At 37.2% G+C, this 22,145-nt stretch overlaps 5 protein-coding genes and 1 pseudogene across 6 annotated transcripts; 4 read left to right on the forward strand and 2 right to left on the reverse strand.

The window, feature by feature from the left end:
* Nucleotides 1-1,072: 1,072 nt before the first annotated feature.
* LOC116106647 (receptor-like protein 34) lies at nucleotides 1,073-3,493 on the forward strand. The gene is made up of 2 exons (XM_031393001.1): nucleotides 1,073-2,211; nucleotides 2,308-3,493. The coding sequence occupies exons 1-2, from the start codon at nucleotides 1,073-1,075 to the stop codon at nucleotides 3,491-3,493; spliced, it is 2,325 nt and encodes a 774-aa protein (XP_031248861.1).
* A 1,188-nt stretch (nucleotides 3,494-4,681) lies between these two features.
* LOC116106648 lies at nucleotides 4,682-9,303 on the reverse strand (annotated as a pseudogene).
* A 6-nt stretch (nucleotides 9,304-9,309) lies between these two features.
* On the forward strand, nucleotides 9,310-10,225 carry LOC116106649 (uncharacterized membrane protein At4g09580-like). The gene is made up of 3 exons (XM_031393002.1): nucleotides 9,310-9,356; nucleotides 9,620-10,016; nucleotides 10,094-10,225. The coding sequence occupies exons 1-3, from the start codon at nucleotides 9,310-9,312 to the stop codon at nucleotides 10,223-10,225; spliced, it is 576 nt and encodes a 191-aa protein (XP_031248862.1).
* A 2,540-nt stretch (nucleotides 10,226-12,765) lies between these two features.
* Nucleotides 12,766-14,967, forward strand: LOC116106665 (receptor-like protein 53). Of its 2 annotated transcripts, none has more exons than XM_031393018.1 (2): nucleotides 12,766-13,426; nucleotides 14,443-14,967. In XM_031393018.1, the coding sequence occupies exons 1-2, from the start codon at nucleotides 12,827-12,829 to the stop codon at nucleotides 14,449-14,451; spliced, it is 609 nt and encodes a 202-aa protein (XP_031248878.1). In that variant the 5' UTR covers nucleotides 12,766-12,826; the 3' UTR covers nucleotides 14,452-14,967. The 2 variants fall into 2 exon arrangements, with proteins under 2 accessions (XP_031248878.1, XP_031248877.1); XM_031393017.1 differs by lacking the exon at nucleotides 14,443-14,967 and adding an exon at nucleotides 13,503-13,543.
* LOC116106651 (receptor-like protein 35) lies at nucleotides 14,468-14,877 on the forward strand. Its single transcript, XM_031393003.1, has 2 exons — nucleotides 14,468-14,816; nucleotides 14,858-14,877. Exons 1-2 carry the CDS (start codon nucleotides 14,468-14,470, stop codon nucleotides 14,875-14,877), a joined length of 369 nt encoding a protein of 122 aa, XP_031248863.1.
* A 979-nt stretch (nucleotides 14,968-15,946) lies between the features above and the next one.
* On the reverse strand, nucleotides 15,947-19,115 carry LOC116106543 (nucleolar protein 12-like; the record flags this gene model as incomplete). Its single annotated transcript, XM_031392914.1, is given in 7 exon segments — nucleotides 15,947-16,590; nucleotides 17,548-17,676; nucleotides 17,775-17,900; nucleotides 17,992-18,061; nucleotides 18,634-18,692; nucleotides 18,814-18,996; nucleotides 18,999-19,115. Coding segments are annotated over 7 exon segments (1,155 nt in total), but the record flags the coding sequence as incomplete, so codon positions are not given.
* Nucleotides 19,116-22,145: the final 3,030 nt, after the last annotated feature.

The following is a 22,145-nucleotide window of genomic DNA, read 5'->3' on the forward strand; positions in this document are numbered from 1 at the left end:
AATTGGTTGCTTAGTAGTTTGGTCTTGCCAACTTTTCCTTCTCCACTCATTGCTTCCAGAGTTAGGCATTGCTTTCCGTCTATTTTGATTGTTCTTGGACATTGTGATTCATCTTATCAAATTAATTGCTTTTATATGATGTTTGGAACCTACTGGCAGGCTTGTTGACCAAGACTTACAACTAGCCGTGCTCACTGCTCTACAAGACCAAGACTTACAACTAGCCGTGCCGTGCTCACTGCTTACAACTAGCCGTGCTCACTGCTCTACATGACCAAGAGTTTCAACTAGCCGTGCTCACTGCTCTACAAGACCAAGACTTGATGGACTAAATTTTTGAATATATAAACATAGACTTATGGACAAAGATATCATCTCTAGTTTTCATTTCTCTCAACAGTCATATGCATCTTTCATTTTCTTCGGTTTTCTGTAAAGAGAAAAGGATGTGGGGGTTATTATGGCACTGTCTAATTCCCTGCCTCGTCTTATTGTTCTTACATTTTCAAGCTATCAACTCTTTTACTCCATCGGCAAAACGTTGCCCTCCTAAAGAAAGCTCCGCGTTACTCCATTTCAAGAACTCAATTTCAGTTGATAGCTCTGCTTCTAGTTATTGTGGAGGAAATCCCTCTTCTAATTCTTATCCTAGGATAGAATCCTGGAATAAGAGCAATGATTGCTGCTCATGGGATGAAATCACTTGTGATAGGTTCACAGGTCATGTGATTGGCCTTAATCTTAGCTCTAGTTGGCTTGTTGGTTCTATTCACTCTAATAGCAGTCTCTTCTTGCTTCACCATCTCAAAAGCTTAATTTAGCTTGTAATGATATCAGTGGGTCCAAAATCTCTTCCAATTTTGGTGAGTTCACGAAATTGACACATCTCAATCTTTCTTCATCCCATTTCTATGGCCTAGTTCCCACTCAAATCTTTCACCCGTCTAAACTGACTTCACTTGATCTGTCTTATAATTATGAATTTGGAGAACTAAAATTGAGCCAACATGGATTTCGTAAGCTGTTGCAAAACCTAACAGAATTAAGATATCTTCATCTGAATGATGTGAATATGTCTTTAGTTAAAGCTAATTCTTTGGCAAACCTATCTTCTTCATTGATATCACTCAGGCTTGATGATTGTTCGCTACAGGGCGAGTTCCCAAATGATATTTTCCACCTTCCTTTCCTCCAGGAGCTACGTTTATCAGGAAATGAGGATCTCTTTGGTCGTTTACCAAAATCAAACTGGAGTAGTCCCCTCAAGTTTTTGGATCTCTCTTTAACACATTTTTCAGGAATATTGTACGACACAATTGGTAATCTAATATACTTGAATGAACTAGATCTTTCTCGCTGCCAGTTCATAGGATCACTTCCAACATCACTTTGGAACCTTACGGGAATCACTTTTTTGAATTTGGGTTCCAATAATTTTTCTGGTCAAGTCTCAGGATTGTTATCAAACCTTGGCCAACTAAATCATTTAGATCTTTCTATGAACAGGTTTTCAGGCGAGTTTCCGGATGTTTTTGGTAACCTCAGCAAGTTAGTTGTTGGACATGCTCTTGCAAATAATTTCACTGGTTATTTGCCTCCATCAGCATTCAGTCACATTCAACTTTCAGATTTGGATTTATCTGAAAATCAATTCGAGGGCCACATTCCACAGGTCAGGCATCTTTTAGATTTAACCGACAAAATATCATCTTTGGGTCGCTTAAATCTCAGCAACAACAAACTCTCAGGTCCAGTTTCAAATTCCATCTTTGAACATGTAAACCTTACTGATCTCAACCTTTCATCAAATAAATTGAGTGGCATTGTGAAGTTAGAGAAGTTTTCAAAGTTCAAAAATCTCATTTATGCAGACCTTTCGTATAATGACCTTTTGTCATTAAAAAGTGATATGGTTGACTTTATCTTACCCAAGCTCGTGTATTTTGGCTTTTCTTCTTGCAACCTAACTGAATTCCCTATTTTCTTGAGAAACATGAAAAGTTTGTTAAATTTAGACCTTTCAAATAACAGTATTGTTGGTCAAGTTTCCGTACAGGAGCATATAGATTGCAAAAACTTGTTATATCTTGAGCTCTCTAGCAATTTTCTAACAAGTGTTGAGCATATTTCATTGATGACAAACCTGCAGTTTCTGAACCTTCAATCCAACTTGCTCAAAGGATCACTTATGATTCTACCACCCTATATGGGGTACTTTTCAGTTTAAAGCAACAAATTGACCGGACGAATCCCTGAATCCTTTTGCAATTTGAGCTTTATTCAACATCTTGACTTGTCTAATAACAGCTTCACTGGAACAATTCCGCAATGTCTAGAAAACTATGATATGCTCGAGTTCTTGGACCTGCGAACAAATAACTTCCATGGTCACATCCCTTCATTCCTAGATGTTCCTATTGAATATCTTAATCTTAATGGCAATCGATTGAATGGATCGTTACCAACCTCTTTGGTTAATTGTAATGAGTTGGAAGTTTTAGATGTTGGGACTAACATGATTAATGATACATTTCCTCATTGGTTAGGAAGTCTTCCAAAATTGCAAGTTGTTGTCCTAAAAAGTAATAAATTTCATGGTCCTATTGAATATTCAACAAGAAGATTTCCCTTCACTAAGTTACAAATACTTGATCTCTCTCACAATCAATTTACTGGTCTTTTGCCGATAAGGTATTTTGAAAAATCTGAAGCTATGATGCGTGGAGATAAAGGTAGTCCTGAAGTTGAATATTTAAGAGGATATCCCATGGAATATTTGGGGAAAACAACTTCTGAGTATTATTCAATTGTTTTGGTGGTTAAAGGAGTTACTACGGAAATTGAGAGAATTCTATCCATTTTAGCAGCCATGGATTTGTTAAACAACCAATTCCGAGGATCGATTCCAGAAATAGTTGGAAAGTTCAACTCAGTTGAACTTCTTAACTTTTCTAACAACAACCTTATTGGTCATATTCCATCATCATTGGGAAATTTGACAAAACTTGAATCATTGGATCTGTCTTCAAATAGGCTTGTTGGAGAGATTCCCAAACAGTTGGCAAGTTTGACATCTCTTGCAGTGTTAAATCTTTCATACAATCTTCTTGCGGGACCTATACCTAAAGGATCTCAGTTTAACACATTTTCAAATGATTCATACATTGGAAACTTGGGATTGTGTGGATTTCCAATGTCAAAAGAATGTAGCAGTGATAAGCCAACTAAACCGCCATCAACAATATTTCCTGAAGATGACAATGATCCAGGTTGGTTTGATTGGAAAATTGCTATGATGGGTTATGGAAGTGGGTTGGTGATTGGTTTGTCTATGGGATATATTGTATTCACAACGAGGAAACCAGAATGGCTTATAAGGATGGTGGAAAGAGATGGACCAACCAATGTGAGAAGCTTGAACAGAAGACGCCAAGGAAGAAGAAGTCCATATGTGCAAGACGCCAAGAAGTGTTTGCACCTCATTACAAGGTAACTTGTTATATTCAAATATTAACTAACAAATTAAACAATCTAAATGGTTTTCTTAATATCATGCTGAAAAATATCAATTTGAGTTCTCTATAATTTCTTCAGTCTATTATTTACTCATAGATCTAAAACCTTAAGAACAACTGTTACTCTGATCAAAGAAAATAGACTAACTCTGATCAACCTAGCTAAATGTAAAACCCTAAGAATTTTAGTTGACTTTTTTCTGGGCATCTTGGGATCACCATTAGCTTTGTTGATCGTTCATAAGGATATATTTCTCATGTTTATAAAGTACTTTTAGTTATTTTAGAAATTTAGATGCGCCGATTAAGGTATTTAAATTTTAACCACAAGTATTAAATTTTTTTTTTTTTTTTTTCTGAAATTATTATCATTTTATTTTTTCAGACTTGAAGAGTTGATAACACATGGAATTGAAGTCTTTCGTGGGAGAGTGCAAGAAAAGTTAATCTACAAGTCTTTTGCATAAATAGGGAATCTTTATATTATCATCTTTATTAAGTTTGTGTGTTAGAACAGCAAGCAATTATATATGTTTGAATATTCTATTTTTCATGTCCTTAAAACTAAGAATTACAGATTTTCTTGAAAAAAAATTATTGTCCTCAGAGAGTAACAGAGCAGTAGTACACTTCACCAAAACAATGTAAGCTAGAAGTAGTTGTCTTGACACCAAGGAATTAGATGATGATATAAATGAAAAGACGAACATAATTGTCATTACACTTGCATACGATTGATAAATATCTATGATACAAATAATTGGGTACTGTTGGTTTTTAGAGCTGGAGTATACTAAGAAAAGAGGACCAAAAACTGACGTGAGAGAGAGTTGTAGAGAGAGAAAATCTGAACTGAAATTTTCTCTATTTTACATTCAAAAAACAGGGGTAGATTTATACAAAGCACACGCCACTGTTCCACCTAAAGCTGCAAATTTAAAATTTAAACTAAACACACCAACTAATGCACGTACAGACATATCAAAATACATCATTTTATCAACCTAATTCACCTAAACACATCACTGAAATATTTCTTAAACAGTGACCAAAAACAACTTCTTTATGTACAGTAGCATTTCAAACCGTGGCGCCAAAATCTTGCAACTCCCACCGTGTGTTTGACTTCATCATTTCCAGCATGGTATCACCATTCAACAGGTACATTATAAAATCCTCAGCATAGAGCTAATGCCTGTATCTTACTCATGTCCACTTTAACATCTTTCATCTGCCCCTACCCTAACTAAATCTCTTGGCTTTCTTCTTCCTCTGAGAACCGTCTGGAGTCTGGCTGTCCAGCTTGCGCTTTGTCCCTACTTGTTTCAGAGCAACACCATCCTTTGAAGCATTTGCCCTTGCCTTCCTCAGAGCAACCGCCGGTCTTTTCTCCTGATGTATTTTTGCCTTCTCTCCTTTCTGAACTTCTGTTTTCATCATGACCCGATCCACTGCTCCCTAAATGGACTTTCTTTTGTGTACCAGGTTTGCTAGCAGGCAAACCCTCGTATGACAAAGTAGGCTTTGAATTCGATTGATCCGCACTGCCTGGAATCCTTGAATCCACTGCAAATTTCTTTGAAGTGGGATTAACTGCAGATGCTACATTCATTCTCTTAGATGGGGTGGAATTCCGCCCAGCATGAGAAAGCCTCAGTTCCCTATCTCGAAGCTTTAAGTTACGCTTCTTAACAACCAATTTTGCAGCTTCCTGCAAATTAAAACTACAACTTAGTAAATTGTAAAACCATCATATAGATAGTTTAATGATAGATATACATCTTTTACATGATGGCAAAAGAACTGCTAGAGGTTATGATAATACAAAACATCGGTACAAAAAGTTCTACTAGTGTAATGTAACATTATTGACCCCGATTCTGCCCTTAAATTGGTCAAATTAATTTTCACCAACTTGCCGCCCAATCTTCAAGTAAAAGATAATAGAATAGAGCCCTTAAGACAAATCTGTTTGCCAATGTAATTAAACACAATTACAGTACATGAATTAAGTTAGACTGCCACGGTTGTTCAAAAAGAAAATGTTTGCTCCAAATTTCATCTCCTAATGCCAAGGTTTGCTCTTGCTGAGTCCGATATATGTTCTCCCCAAAATTTCCCTAAGCTAAGAATTCAATGCATCCCAGATTATCTTCGGCCAGAGCACTTTTCATATTACAGATTCATGCTTCAAGGATTTGCGCAAATATGTGAAAAATCACAGGCCCCAAATTCTGAAAACAACAGAAATAGTTCCGATGCCTAGGATAAACAAGAATAATTATACAAAAGAAGTATCCATTACTGACACGACCCTCCTCAATTCTCACAGTATGGTAAAACAACGTCAGAATGTTGGGCACGGCATACCAATTATACATTTTGTGTAACTATAAAATAATACAAATGTGGACAAAGCACATCTATGAGAAAGCATTGCTAAAAAGCATCACAATCTCTATGGGTACTGTAAAAGATAACAAACTGAACATAAAATAAGAAAAAGAAATAGAGAGACTTAAATATCAAAATCTTGAGTTAAAAAAATAAATAAATAATAATGCAGTTGGACAGAAGTAAAATTTCGAAGTAAATTAATTGATAACTGGGGAGTAAAAAGTAAAAAACAACGTCATCATACCCTTGTTTTAAATAAGACATAAGCAATGCCCTTTCCCACTCTCATATGAGGATGTCTAATTACCCGAACAGCTTCAACACTGGATCCCCTCTGTGAGTTGAAATTTAATTGATGCATAAGCACGGATCAAGCAGGAAAATTGGATGAGCATCTACATGAATACCATTACAAATTAAATTCATTTTAACATAAAAATTTTGATTATGAATAAGTAATTGCCGGCTTCCAACAAATCAAGACACATATACTACGATAAAAATTTTGGATGCAGCTATGCACGCAAGGCCAATATGCTGCTTTCCATGATTTAGAAAATTGTGGATATACTGCCTGCAGGCAACCATTTGCACCAATTTTGGACCTCTTCCTTATTAAATAGAGTGATTTATTACTAACTGCTGCATGCTTTCGTCACCAGTTGACTGCCATCCTTACCATAAATACTGTTTAGTATCAAGTTCAGTGCCATAGATTTGCATTCATTAAGAAGAAGAAAGAAAGGAAGAGCCAAACTAGGATTCCCTAATTAAGGTGAGTTCTTTCATCTCTTATTCTTATCATGAGTAGTGTTGAGTCGATATTCTGCTTAATTTTTTCCCTTTTGTTTAAAAATTAGGTAGAGATTATGGAAGAGATTCAGCAGAAAGAAGAAATTAAACAAATTGTTCTTGAAGAGCAAAACGAAAACCCCACCAACAAGCAGTAGGAGGTAGCTGAAAAGGAAGAGCTTGATCATCTGAAAGTCGATGAAGATGAGAAAATTGTTCCTGTACTTAACAATAATGCGGCACAGCAAGCTGCTGGAAGAGTTGAAGGAAACCAAAAGGACTGAGCAAGGAAATTGAATCAAGGTTCAAAATTATCGAATCTCAAGTCAAAGGCTACAGTGCCTCAGCCATTTGCTTTGGCAACTGAGAAAAGAATACTGTATAGAGAAAGACTAGCTTCAGTGGATTTTTCTTCATTGACTGAAACAAAATTAATGCCTAAAGAAAGACGAGGCTCAGTGGACTCCAAGGATTTGCAACGTCCTAAACTTACCAAATCTGTTAGTTTAAGCTACAAGTCAGTTCTCTATATTCATGCTTTCTGTTATATTATATTTTATTTCACAGGATTTAATGAGTAGATTTAAAAGATTTTTACATCTGCAGGACTCAATTCTTGTCAGGTCCTGGATTTGGAGAAACCTCAAAGGCAAAACATGCAAATTCTACCAATATTGCTGCTAAAACAAATTCCAAGATATGAAGGTGTACACAATATTTTGGAAAATATAATACAAATAATTTATCCGCTCATATGCACTCTTTCTCTATATATCTCTTCAATCTTTTTATAGTTTGTCAGGTGCACATAACAAATTATAACAGATTATTATTCCTCCGGTTATCAAAGTTAGTACCATTAATTAATATTACAATATTTGATATTTTTCATAAACGTATCCAGTATGATTAGAAAGCTGCAACCAATGGCGCTGACATTTGAGCTTTGTTATTGATTCCTTCCTCCTCTTCGTCGTCCTCCTCCTCTGATTCCCACATAAATCGTGCATACGATGCCAACACCGTCCTGCACATTCATTACATTATTACATACTTTTACTTAATTAATCACACAAAATTAACAGAAAATTTATATACAGGGAGAGAACTTTCCGTAGTTTCGAAGAATCAGAGAATCCGTATGGTTTGACTTCACTAACTCCCGGTAATGATCGCCCATTTTTCTCTTATCACCGCCGTTTTTACCGCCACTGTTTGGCCAGTTTCCAGAGTAATCTACACGATCATTTCCAACTCCGTTAACATCCTCCTCCGGAATTCTCGACGATGCGAACCAAGTTCCGCCTCCGCTCATCTTCGTGTAAACGTCCGAGCTGGCGACGTCGGTTTGCGCCAGAGCTCGTCGGATTCTGCTGATTCTCTTGTTATTCATCTCCAAATTCAGGGAAACTCGAGGAGAACTCACCGTATGCCTTTCACCGGAGAAACCTCCGGAGCTAGAGTCTTGACGTGAAATAGAGACTTTGAGTGAACTTAGTGAACTGGAGGTTGGACCGGCACCGATGTGGTTCTGAGCAGTACAGCTTTCATCGCTGATTTAACTTTTGGTTTGAACACTGACAGTGGATTGAAAGCTTTCATTGATTTTCTTTTGTAGTACAGCTCCCTTCCTTGGTGTTTTAGTCTAACCAAACAAGCAACAAAAGCACATCCTTAGCCAAAACAATGAAAACACAAAGCACAAAGCATTCTAAATCTTCCATCACAAAACCAGAACGACTTGAATTATACCACATTACACTCACATCTAAGATTGCCACAGAGCGAATCCTTATCGACCCAACTTCCCCAAATTTACTAAACTCCTGCAAAAGCATTTTCTTCTTGACCTTCAAAGGCAAATTCCCAACAAAAACAGTCCTCAAGAGCTTATTCTCATCATCGAAACCTTCGTCTTTCGAAGTCGCCAACATATCCTCCGTCTCATTCTCTGCTTTCTTTCTCTTCTCTCCCACCACCACCTTCTCTACTTCTTCTTCAGTTTTCGCTCCGTACTTTTTCTCCTCGTATTCTCTCTCCACCTCATCCCTCTTCCTCTTCTTCCTCTTCCTCTTTTCACTCCCTTCGCCTTTCAATTCTTGCTCGTTCAAATTAGGTTTTTGGGAGGTCTGAGTGGCTTCTTCAACACGCAAATCAAGATTAGGTTATTCCTCCGTTACCTTCTTAGCTTTCTTCAGCTCAGCAATGTTAGAATCCGAAGAGTCGGAGTTCTTAGGATTTACGGCGGGCTCAGACCCTGATTGCGAATCAAGATTAGGTTTTTTCTTTTGAATGGATTATTGTCGGAGAAGATGGAAGAAACGGCGGAGTTTTCGTCAGTAACGCCGCCGAATAGGTTTGTGATGATTTTTGCTATTTCTTTGGAAATTTGATTATTGACCGTGGAGATCTGACTGAGTTTAATTGGACGTTATATTATTTTTATGTACCATTTAACGGCAGTGGCAGAGGTTCTGATCTAACAGAAACTTGCTTTTATGAATTTTGTGTTTCAAAATCCTTATTATTCTCAGAAGTCTTATTGTTAGATGATACACCTAGTGTATTTTGGAATTTGCATATGCAGCTTTTCATTCATTTTTTAATGGATACTGGAGAGAGGGGATTGTTTATTGTTGGTTTTGCTGGAGAGTGATGAGGAGAATGACATTAAGCAAAAGAGAGAGAGAGAGATGGCTGCATGAGAAATGCTCTGCTTTGCATTCAAAATACAGGGGTAATTTATACACAAACCAATCACTGTTTCACCTAATGCAGTAGATATTTTTTCAAATTTGAATTTAAACTGAATACATTCAACTAATACAAGTTCATGCCAGTCTAATACAATACTTAAACACTGCATATTTCAACTAAACCTATCACAAATTACATCACAAAATCCATCAACACAGCGGCTCTAACTACTGCAATCAGAACAGCAACTTTGAACTCTTGCCGCCAAAAAGACATTCAGAAATATTGACTGAATTTTCTGCATGTCCAGCAAAATATCACCTGCTTCAATATTTATTTTGCAGAGATCACCTTGAGAACTGCACAAGTGACTATACTGTACACCTCCTGGTGGGATACTGTGTGGTCTACATTTTCATGCAAACTTTCATGATTCCGGGGACTGTTTTTATGTCACTGCTAGCTGGATCCCTTTTTGGTGTCATCAAGGGTGTAGCTCTGGTTGTGTTCACTGCCACTGCCGGTGCTTCTTCCTTCTATTTCTTGTCAAAATTGATTGGGCGACCTAGAGTCTTTACGTTATGGCCTGACAAGCTGGTTTTCTTCCAAGACCAGGTGAATCTCAACTCAAAGTGGGCTTTGTTTAAATCAACCTAAAAGGTGGAATAATTTTCTTTTTGTTTTCACTTCAGGTAGCTATAAGAGGAGAGAGTTTGTTGAACTGCTTTCTTTTCCTCAGACTGACCCCAACTTTGCCTAACACGTTTATTAATGTTGCTTCTCCAATAGTTGATGTGCCATTGCAAAAGCTTTCTGATCTCTAAACCTAACTATCCAAATTTGACTGTTATTACTTTATATAGAGAGAAACAAGACATTGTTATTAGAAAGAACTTACATAAAGTGGGAGAAGTAAGACTGTATTGGATCCTCTTGAATAGTGATTTCTTGTGAAGAAATGTGTTGTTCTCAACTAAATCACTTAGATGTAGGAAGTTTATTCTCTTGGTGAGAAAGTGGATTGGAAAACTCAAAGAATTAATTTGGTAATTGTTTCTTTTTCTTTCTCTCTTTTTGATATTCATGGATGTCAAAAGGTTTTTTGATCTGCCTTGTTTGGGTTGCTTTACAAATGTCCTCAATTAATGCTGCAGACACTGAAGATGATGACCTGAGAAGGTATTAGGCCTTACATGAAATCTATGCGACGATTAGTGTTTGTCTTGTTAGTGTTGTTTGGTTAAGGTGAGTAAAGGGTGTAGGAGGGAGGTTTGAGTATTTGTATAATTTCAGTTGAAATGGTTGGAAACAGGCTTCAACTTCTAAGGAGTTGTATATCAGCGTTACAAAATTTATTTTAGAAGACATTCTTTGTTGAAGCCCTATATTGTTATATAATTAATTCTTCTAAATGTGTTTGTGAGCCCGTTTCTCTAATCAAAATTTTGTTTTGTTTTTTTTTTTTCTAACCCCAGTTTGTTTTGTGTATGCATGCTAAATTTTAATACCTTAATAAATATTTAAATTGATAATGAGGCCCAGTTATTAATAATAGAGCAAGAGACACGTGTCCTTCTCTTGACATATTCAATAATAGGCCCAGTTTTTAATAAGTTAAAAGTAGTGTGTGATTGAATTATTTAATGTATGCAGAGAAACTTAAAGGAAATTTGGCATATTCCTTGAAGAAATGACTCAGAACTTGCACAAAACTTCTTTAAGAAATTATAAAAAGAAAACCAGAAAGACTAGAAGTCTATGAAAGACGTGAGAAGTCTTGGCCTTTGATGGGGACAAGGGAGGGATGGAGAATAAAAAGTAACAAAAGTGTTACTTTAATTAACAAAAAAAACAAAGAAAAAAAAAAAAAAAAAGCATGAAAGCATGCACATGGTTCTGTTGTATAGAGTTGAGTGAATCACATGTACTCTAATTTTGCTTGATTGTCTGCGATTGAAAAGAGTAGGGTTTGAAAGATTTTTATGAGTGATAATCAAGAAAGAGAATGGTGATAGTGTCGGATTGTAACGATGCCGAAATTAGAAACGAAATATAAATTTGTGTAATAAAGTAGTATTTTAAAAGTTTGTAGGTGAGAAAGTGTAACTCAGTCATTATTTGAGTGGGAAAAAGTTTTTTTTTTTTTTTTTATATCGAGGGTGTCCCGATTGACTTACGTACACTTTAATTAATTATTTAGGACCCTAAAATAATTGACTGGATAAATTCCTTCAGCCATTACTCCTATTAATGTTTAGAGAAATTGAAACTCAAGAGCACATTTGGTTTTTTTACCATTGGGGCACATAGTGATGGTTGGCGGGAAAAAGTCGTTAACTCTGACAATTGGTTGCTTAGTATTTTGGTCTTGTGAAGAAGGTGGATACTGGATAGTGTGCAACACACTAGGGAGACAACTCTGGTGACGTGTCTACTCCATTTATTTCTTTTAGGCATTGCTTTCCGTCTATTTTGATTGTTCTTGGACTTTGTGATTCACCTAATCAAATTAATTGCTTTTTTATGATGTTTGGAATCTGCTGGCAGGCTTGGTGACCAAGACTTAGAACTAGCCGTGCTCACTGCTCTACAAGACCAAGACTTACAACCAGCCGTGCCGTGCTCACTGCTTTACAAAACCAAGACTTACAACTACTCTACAAGACCAAGACTTGATGGACTAAATTTTTGAAAATATAAACATAGACTTGTGGGCAAAGATATCATCTCTAGTTTTCATTTCTCTCAACAGTCATTTTCATCTTTCATTTTCTTCGGTTTTCTGTAAAGAGAAAAGGATGTGGGGGTTATTATGGCACTGTCTAATTCCCTGCCTCTTCTTATTGTTCTTACATTTTCAAGCTATCAGCTCTTTTACTCCATCGGCAAAACTTTGCCCTCCTAAAGAAAGCTCCGCTTTACTCCATTTCAAGAACTCAATTTCAGTTGATAGCTCTGTTTCTAGTTATTGTGGAGGAAATCCCTCTTCTAGTTCTTATCCTAGGATAGAATCCTGGAATAAGAGCAATGATTGCTGCTCATGGGATGGAATCACTTGCGATAGGTTCACAGGTCATGTGATTGGCCTCAATCTTGGCTCTAGTAGGCTTGTTGGTTCTATTCACTCTAACAGCAGTCTCTTCTTGCTTCACCATCTCCAAAAGCTTAATTTAGCTTGTAATGATTTCAGGGGATCCAAAATCTCTTCCAATTTTGGTGAGTTCATGAAATTGACACATCTCAATCTTTCTTCATCCTATTTCCATGGCCTAGTTCCCACTCAAATCTTTCACCTGTCTAAACTGACTTCACTTGATCTGTCTGCTAATTATGACTTTGGGGAACTAAAATTGAGCCAACATGGATTTCGTAAGCTGTTGCAAAACCTAACAGAATTAAGATATCTTCATCTGAAATATGTGAATATGTCTTCAGTCGAAGCTAATTCTTTGGTAAACCTATCTTCTTCATTGATATCGCTCAGGCTTGATCACTGTTCGCTACAGGGCGAGTTCCCAAATGATATTTTCCACCTTCCTTTCCTCCAGGAGCTACGTTTATCAGGAAATGAGGATCTCTTTGGTCGTTCACCAAAATCAAACTGGAGTAGTCCCCTCAGGTTTTTGGATCTCTCTTCAACACTTTTTTCAGGAATGTTGTACGACACAATTGGTAATCTAATATCATTGAATGAGCTGGATCTTTCTTACTGCCAGTTCATAGGATCACTTCCAACATCACTTTGGAACCTTACGGGACTCACTTTTTTGAATTTGGGTTTCAATAATTTTTCTGGTCAAGTCTCAGGATTGTTATCAAACCTTGGCCAACTCAATTATTTAAATCTTGATGAGAACAAGTTTTCAGGCGAGTTTCCGGATGTTTTTGGTAACCTCAGCAAGTTAATTGTTGGATCTGCTAATGCAAATAATTTCACTGGTTATTTGCCTCCGTCAGCATTCAATCACATTCAACTTTTAGAATTGGATTTATCCGATAATCAATTCGAGGGCCACATTCCACAGGTTAGTCAGCTTTTAAATTTAACTGACAGAATGCCACCTTTGTGTTACTTAGATCTCAGCATCAACAAAATCTCAGGTCCAGTTTCAAATTCCATCTTTGAACATGTAAACCTTACTGATCTCCACCTTTCATCAAATAATTTGAGCGGCATTGTGAAGTCGGAGAAGTTTTCAAAGCTCAAAAATCTCATGGTTGTAGACCTTTCGTGTAATGACCTTCTGTCATTAAAAAGTGATACGGTTAACTTTATCTTGCCCGAGCTCGAGTTTTTTGGATTTTCTTCTTGCAACCTAACTGAACTTCCTATTTTCTTGAGAAACTCGAAAAGGTTGGGAACTTTAGACCTTTCAAATAACAGTATTATTGGTCAAGTTTCCCTATGGGAGTTTAAAGATTGCAACTTGAAATCTCTTGATCTCTCTAGCAATTTTCTAACGAGTGTTGAGCATATTTCATTGATGACAAACCTGCAGTTTCTGAACCTTCAATCCAACTTGCTCAAAGGATCACTTATGATTCTACCCCCCTATATGGCGTACTTTTCAGTTTCAAACAACAAATTGACCGGACCAATCCCTGAATCCTTTTGCAATTTGAGCGTTATTGAACATCTTGACTTGTCTAATAACAGCTTCACTGGAACAATTCCGCAATGTCTAGAAAGCTATGAGACGCTCGTGTTCTTGGACCTGCGAACAAATAACTTCCATGGTCACATCCCTTCATTCTCAAATGGTCATATTGGATATCTTAATCTTAATGGCAATCGATTGAATGGATCGTTACCAACCTCTTTGGTTAATTGTAATGAGTTGGAAGTTTTAGATGTTGGGAATAACATGATTAATGATACATTTCCTCATTGGTTAGGAAGTCTTCCAAAATTGCAAGTTGTTGTCTTGAAAAGTAATAAATTTCATGGTCCTATTGAATATTCAACAACAAGATTTCCCTTCACTAAGTTACGAATACTTGATCTCTCTCACAATCAATTTACTGGTCTTTTGCCAATAAGGTATTTTGAAAAATCTGAAGCTATGATGCGTGGAGATAAAGGTAGTCCTGAAGTTGATTACATGGGGGTATATGACGGACGATATGCGCCGCCGGGAGCTTTTGAGTATTATTCAATGGTTTTGGTGGTTAAAGGAGTTACTATGGAAATTGAGAGAATTCTATCCATTTTAGCAGCCATGGATTTGTCAAACAACCAATTCCGAGGATCGATTCCAGAAATAGTTGGAAAGTTCAACTCACTCGAACTTCTTAACTTTTCTAACAACAACCTTATTGGTCATATTCCATCATCATTGGGAAATTTGACAAAACTTGAATCATTGGATCTGTCTTCAAATAGGCTTGTTGGAGAGATTTCCAAACAATTGGCAAGTTTGACATCTCTTGCAGTGTTAAATCTTTCATACAATCAGCTTGCGGGACCTATACCTAAAGGATCTCAGTTTAATACATTTTCAAATGATTCATACGTTGGAAACTTGGGATTGTGTGGATTTCCAATGTCAAAAGAATGTAGCAGTGATAAGCCAATTGAACCACCATTAGCAATATTTCCTGAAGATGACAATGATCCAAGCTGGTTTGATTGGAAAATCGCTATGATGGGTTATGGAAGTGGGTTGGTGATCGGTTTGTCTACTGGCTATATTGTATTCACAACGAGGAAACCAGAATGGCTTATAAGGATGGTGGAAAGAGAGAGACCGACCAATGTGAGAAGCTTGAACAGAAGACGCCGAGGAAGAAGAAATCCATAAATGCAAGAAGCCAAGAAGTGTTTGCACCTCATTATAAGGTAACTTGTTATATTCATATATTAACTAACAAATTAAACAATCTAAATGGTTTTCTTAATATCATGCTGACAATTATCAATTTGAGTTGTTTTCAATTTCTTCAGCCTATTATTTACTCTGAACAACATAGCTAGATCTAAAACCCTAAGAACAACCGTTACTCTGATCAGAGAAAATAGACTAACTCTGATCAATCTAGCTAAATGTAAAACCATAAGAATTTTAATTGATTTTGTTCTAGGCTTATTGGGATCACCATTCACTTTGTTGATCATCCATAAGGATATTTTTCTCATATTTATAAATTACTTTCAGTTATTTTAGAAATTTAGACGTGCCAATTAAGTTATCTAAATTTTAACCACAAGTATTAAATTTTATTTTTCAGACTTGAAGAGTTGATAACACATGGAATTGAAGTCTTTGGTGGGAGAGTGCAAGAAAAATTAATCTACAAGTCTTTTGCATAAATAGGGAATCTTTATGTATCATCTTTATTAAGTTTGTGTGTTGGAACAGCAAGCAATTATATATGTTTGAATATTCAATTTTGAATTCATGTCCTTGAAACTAAGACTTACAGATTTTCTTGAAAAAAATTTATTGTCCTCAGAGAGTAACAGAGCAGTAGTACACTTCACCAAAACAATGTAAGCTAGAAGTAGTTGTCTTGACACGAAGGAATTAGATGATGATATAACTGAAAAGACAACATAATTGTCATTACACTTGCATACGATTGATAAATATCTTAACATACTGATACAGGTTTTCATATCCATGATACAAATAATTGGGTACATTATAAAATCCTCAGCATAGAGCTAATGCCTGTATCTTACTCATGTCCACTTTAACTTCTTTCATCTGCCCCTACCCTACCTAAATCTCTTGGCTTTCTTCTTCCTCTGAGAACTGTCTGGAGTCCGGCTGTCCAGCTTGCGCTTTGTCCCTACTTGTTTCAGAGGACCACCATCCTTTGAAGCATTTGCCCTTGCCTTCCTCAGAGCAACCGCCGGTCTTTTCTCTTGATGTATTTTTGCCTTCTCCCCTTTCTGAACTTTTGTTTTCATCATCTTACCTGATCCACTGCTCCCTAAATGGACTTTCTTTTGTGTACCAGATTTGCTAGCCCGCAAACCCTGGTATGACAAAGTAGCCTTTGAATTCAATTGATCAGCACTGCCTGGACTCCTTGAATCCACTGCAAATTTCTTTGAATGGGGATTAACTGCAGATGCTACATTCTTTCTCTTGGATGGGGTGGAATTCTGCCCAGCATGTGAAAGCCTCAGTTCCCTATCCCGAAGCTTTAAGTTACGCTTCTTAACAACCAAATTTGCAGCTTCCTGCAAATTAAAACAACTTAGTATATTGTAAAACGATCATATAGATAGTTTAATGATAGATATACATCTTTTACATGATGGCAAAAGAACTGCTAGAGGTTATGATAATACAAAACACTGATACAAAGAGTTCTACTAGTGTAATGTAACATTATTGACCCCGATTCTGCCCTTAAATTGGTCAAATTAATTCTCACCATCTTTCCGCCCAATCTTCAAGTAAAAGATAATATAATAGAGTCCTTAGGAAAAATCTGTTTGCCAATGTAATTAAATGCAATTACAGTACATTGAACTAAGCTAGCCAGCCACGGTTGTTCTAAAGAGAAAATGTTTGCTCCAAATTTCATCTCCTAATGCCAATGTTTGCTCTTGCTCAGTCTGATATATGTTCTCCCCAAAATTTCCCTAAGCTAAGAATTCAAGGCATCCCAGATTATCTTCGGCCATAGCACTTTTCATATTACAGATTCATGCTTCAAGGAGTTACGTAAATAAGTGAAAAACCACAGGCCTCAGAAATAGTTCCAATGCCTAGGATAAACAAGAATAATTATACAAAAGAGGTCTCCATGACTGTTGTCTAAACTATAGATACCAATTATACATTTTGTCTAATGAAAAATACGTCCAGTTTTTCAGTTTTTTATCTTTCTTCTTCTTTGAACAACCAGCATCATAAAAACGAACAGATACCAATTATACATTTTGTCTACTACAAAATAAAACAAAGGTGGACAAAGCACATATATGAGAAAGCATTGCTAAAAAGCATCACAATCTCTATGGCTATTGTAAACGGAAACAAACTGAACATAACATAAGAAAAAGAAACACACTTAAAATATCAAAATCTTGAGTTAAAAAAAAAAAAAAGAACAGTTGGACAGAAGTAAAATTTCGAAGTAAATTAATTGATAACTGGGGAGTAAAAAGTAAAAAACAACTTCATCATACCCTTGTTTTAAATAAGACATAAGCAATACCCTTCCCCACTCTCATATGAGGATGTCTAATTACCCGAACAGCTTCAACACTGGATCCCAAATTGTTAAGACCACAAAAGAGCTGATAAATTTCTTCATCCTGCAGAAAAAGAAACAATTATCCAGCTTACAATCATGCAAGCAACAAAAACTGCATTGGAAGTCCACGGAAAATATGTTGCACATGGAAAAATTTACCTTTACATCGAATGGAAGGTTACCCACAAATACAGTCCTCTTGTTATCATAAAGTGGAGCATCCTCCCCCTTCAACTTCTTGCGTGGTGGGCAGGCCCTATCCACACGAATATGATTTCCTCCAACCTACATACATTCATAAAACATACAGAACCAATACATTAAAAAATTCGCATTCAATGTTATTAAAGGCCAATATTATGAAAAAGCAACATACCACGGCCATATTATGGCACAAAGCACCCTCAGCAAATTGTTCTGATTTGAAAACAATGTATGCATGAACACTGCAACACATGAAATTTATCGTTAAGAAATCTGATATTTGATCAAAATTAGAAAACCATTTATGATCATCATAAACAATGATAACAGATGGTGATTAACAAATAGAAGAGACAACCATTTCACAGCAAAACATACAATTCACACCACTGACTGTATAAAAGCCAAACCTTCAAAACTGAAAATAGGTTTTATTTTTAACCACTTTTAAGCAAAGAGTTAGGTTCTGGCGGGGGGTCAATCAAAAGAGTGGAGGAAAAATCACCAGATGAAATTTAAAATAATTCATTGTTAAGCAAACTACCTAGATATATAATGAAATTGTATCCCATTAAATTTAGTGTTGACATAAATGAACAATCTTTTGAATCTGATCATGCCCATAGAGAGTTAAACATACCTAAAAACCTCAGTAATGCTAATTAACTAAGTTATAGATGATACTAAAACATAAACATAAGCAAGAACTTTAACTGGAGAAGAACACCACATACAAGCATGAATTATCAAACAAATCATCTGCGAAAATCTGAACAACAAAGCGAACCGACATTTTAATCAAATAGCATTATACCTGTCTGCATCTTCATTGATTTTCTTTTGTAGTATAGCTCCCTTTCTTGGTGTTTTAGTCTAACCAAACAAGCAACAAAAGCAAATCCTTAGACAAAACAATGAAAACACAAAGCAGAAAGCATTCTAAATCTTCCATCACAAAACCAGAACGACTTGAATTATACCACATTACACTCACATCTAAGATTGGCACAGAGCGGATCCTTATCGACTCAACTTCCCCAAACTTACTAAACTCCTTCAAAAGCAACTTCTTCTTGACCTTCAAAGGCAAATTCCCAACAAAAACAGTCCTCAAGAGCTTATTCTCATCATCGAAACCTTCGTCTTTCGAAGTCGCCAACATATCCTCTGTCTCATCTCTGCTTTCTTTCTCCTCTCTCCCACCACCACCTTCTGTACTTCTTCTTCAGTTTTCGCTCTGTACTTTTTCTCCTCGTATTCTCTCTCCACCTCATCCCTCTTCCTCTTTTCACTTTGTTATGCATCAAAAGTCAAGCCTATGTCAGTACAATTAATATCTCTTTGTACCAGCTGCCAAGCCCATATCTCCAAAGATATTCTCACCAATTTTATCTCATTTCAAAGAGATGAATGGACGAGAGCTTTCCATGTGTCAAGGCAACTTATAAAATACTCATTACATTGAGTGTTTAGGTGTATAAATGGGCACTCCTCTTCCCGAAGAAAGAGGCTGGGCTGAGATTTGAGCTTCATTTCATTCTCTCTCTGTAAACACTGTATTTCTTCTTCTTTGTATGCCTTACGGGCAAAATCATAGAAATAGTCAGAAATCAATAAAATAACAGTGGATGTAGGAGTCGCTTGTTGAGCAACCGAACCACTATAAAAACCCCTCTTGCCAATCTTTTATTTATGTTTTCTGCAACATATATAATCTCAGCTTCATATTCAAATCTCATGGATCTATCACGTGTGATTCCTAAGTCTGCTTAGCGTTTCCCACGTGCGAGTCGTTGGCGTCCAAAATCAAGTGTCAACAGTTTGGTGGCCCATGCAGGTCGATTCTCAAGCCTGCATCCAAGTTCCTTGACGGCGTGCTCAGATCTCAAACCTGCGTCAGAATTCTCCAATCTCGTGGCCAGATTGCACGCGTCAGAGTTCTCCGATCGCGTGGCCAGATCGTAGATCGCACGCGTTAGAATTCTTCGATCGCGCATCAAAATTCTCCAATCGCGTGGCCAGATCGCAGATCGCACGCATCAGAGTTCTCCGATCGCGTGGCCAGATCGCAAATCGTATGCCCGTGCCGTCCTGATCCTTGGCTTCAGATCGCTGATTTTTAGCTTCAAATCGCGTGTTCAGATCGCTGGTCACACGTTGGGATCGCTGATCTCTTGATCTCTCAGGTCGAGCTCGTTATGACCTTTTCAGGTCGAGCTCGTTTTGACCCCTAAGATTGAGGTCGTTTTGCTCATTGAGTTTGTTTTGACCTCTCAGGTCGAGGTCGTTTTGCTCATTAAGTTCGTTTTGATCTCTCAGGTCGAGGTCCTTTTGACTTCTCAAGTTGAGGTCGTTTTGCTCATTGAGCTCGTTTTGACTTCTCAGGTCGTGCTCGTTATGTGCTCAAGTCGAGCGTAGGTCGTGCTCGTTTAGGTTGAGTACAGGTCATGCTCGTTATGTGCTCAAGTCAAGCACAGGTCGTGCTCGTTATGTGCTCAAGTCGAGCCTAAGTCGTGCTCATTCAGGTCGAGCCTAGGTCATGCTCATTATGTGCCCAGGTCGTACTCGTTATGTGCCCAGATCGTACTCGTTATGTGGTCAGGTCGAGCCTAGGTTGTGCTTATTCAGGTTGAGTACAGGTCGTACTCGTTCAGATCGAGCTCAGGTCGTGCTTAGGTTGAGTCCAGGTTGTGCTCGTTATATGCGTTCAGGTCGAGCCCAGGTCGTACTCGTTCAGGTCGAGCACAGGTCGTGCTCGTTATGTGCTCAAGTCGAGCCCAAGTCGTGCTCGTTATGTGCTTAGATCGTGCTCGTTCAGGTCGAGCTCCTAACATATTTCAGGTCGTTTTCCTAACAGATTTCAGGTCGAACTCCTACCAGATTTCAGGTCGAGCTCCTACCAGATTTCAGGTCGTTTTCCTAACAGATTTCAGATCGAGCTCCTACCAGATTTCAGGTCGTTTTCCTAACAGATTTCAGTTCGAGCTCTTCAGTTCGAGACTGCAGCCATTCAGATCAAAGACTTTAGTTTCTGAAGCGTGATTACGCACTTCAAAAACAGACTTTGATTGGTTCAAAGAAACCATGAAAGGTGTTGTTGCAGGCATGAGACTTCACGAGCAAAGATTCTCATATATAATAATAGAGTCTAAAAATCAAATGTTAGTTGTTTCCTTAATGTTTAAGTTTGTATAATATTATAATCATAAGAATAATATGATCTGATTAACAAGTTTCAGAGCGCTTTCAGAAATTTGAAGTTTCCAAGCACTCTTTTATTACATATTTTGGAAAATATAATACAAATAATTTATCCGTCATAGCACTTTTCTCTATATATCTCTTCAATCTTCTTATAGTTTGTCAGGGGCACATAACAAATTATAACAAAATATATTATTCCTCCTGTTATCAAAGTTGCACCTTTAATTATATTACAATATTGATAATTTCAAAAAAGTATCCAGTATGATTAAAAAGCTGCAACCAATGGCGCTGACATTTGAGCTTTGTTATTGATTCCTTCCTCCTCTTCGTCCTCCTCCCGCCTCTGATTCCCACCTAAACAAATCCCATTAATTACTTTACTTAATTAATCACACAAAATTAACATAAAATTTAATAAGGGAGGAACTTACGAATCGTTGGGAGAAACATGGATCGCTTGATCAAAATAAGCCTTGGCTCTATCCCAGTCTCTCTGTGTCATCCAAATCAAGTTTCTACAAACAAGAACCTCCCGTCACCAGGATTTGCCAATATTGCTCTTCCGTAATATTCCTCTGCTCTCACTATCCTTCCCACTATAAACCAACCAAAATTCATCATCAAATCAATTGCTTCATCAACAAGCAACAAAAATATTTCATAAAAAATGATCTTTAAACTATTCCTCAGCAAGAACTTTCCGTAGTTCGAAGAATCAGAGAATCCTAGGGTTTGACTTCACTAACTCGCGATAATGATCGCCCATTTTCTTTATCACCGCCGTTGGTACCGCGTTGTTCGGCAGTTTCAGAGTAATCTACACATCATTTCCAACTCCGTTAAATCTCTCTCGGGAATTCTCGACGCGTGAACCGAGTTCGCCTCGCTCATCTTCTGGGAACATCCGATCTGGCACGTCGGTTTTCGACAGAGTGTCGGATTCCGCTTGATCTCTTGTATTCATCTCAAATTGCGAAACTCGAGGAGAACTCACCGTTGTCTTTCCCGGAGAAAACCGGAGCTAGAGTCTTGACGTGAAATAGGGACTTTGAGTGAAGTAGTGAACTGGATGGACTGGAGTTTGGACCAGCACGGATGGTTCTGAGCAGTAAAGCTTTC

The sequence above is a fragment of the Pistacia vera genome, unplaced genomic scaffold (assembly GCF_008641045.1).
Source record: "Pistacia vera cultivar Batoury unplaced genomic scaffold, PisVer_v2 Contig52, whole genome shotgun sequence".
Taxonomy (NCBI): domain Eukaryota; kingdom Viridiplantae; phylum Streptophyta; class Magnoliopsida; order Sapindales; family Anacardiaceae; genus Pistacia; species Pistacia vera.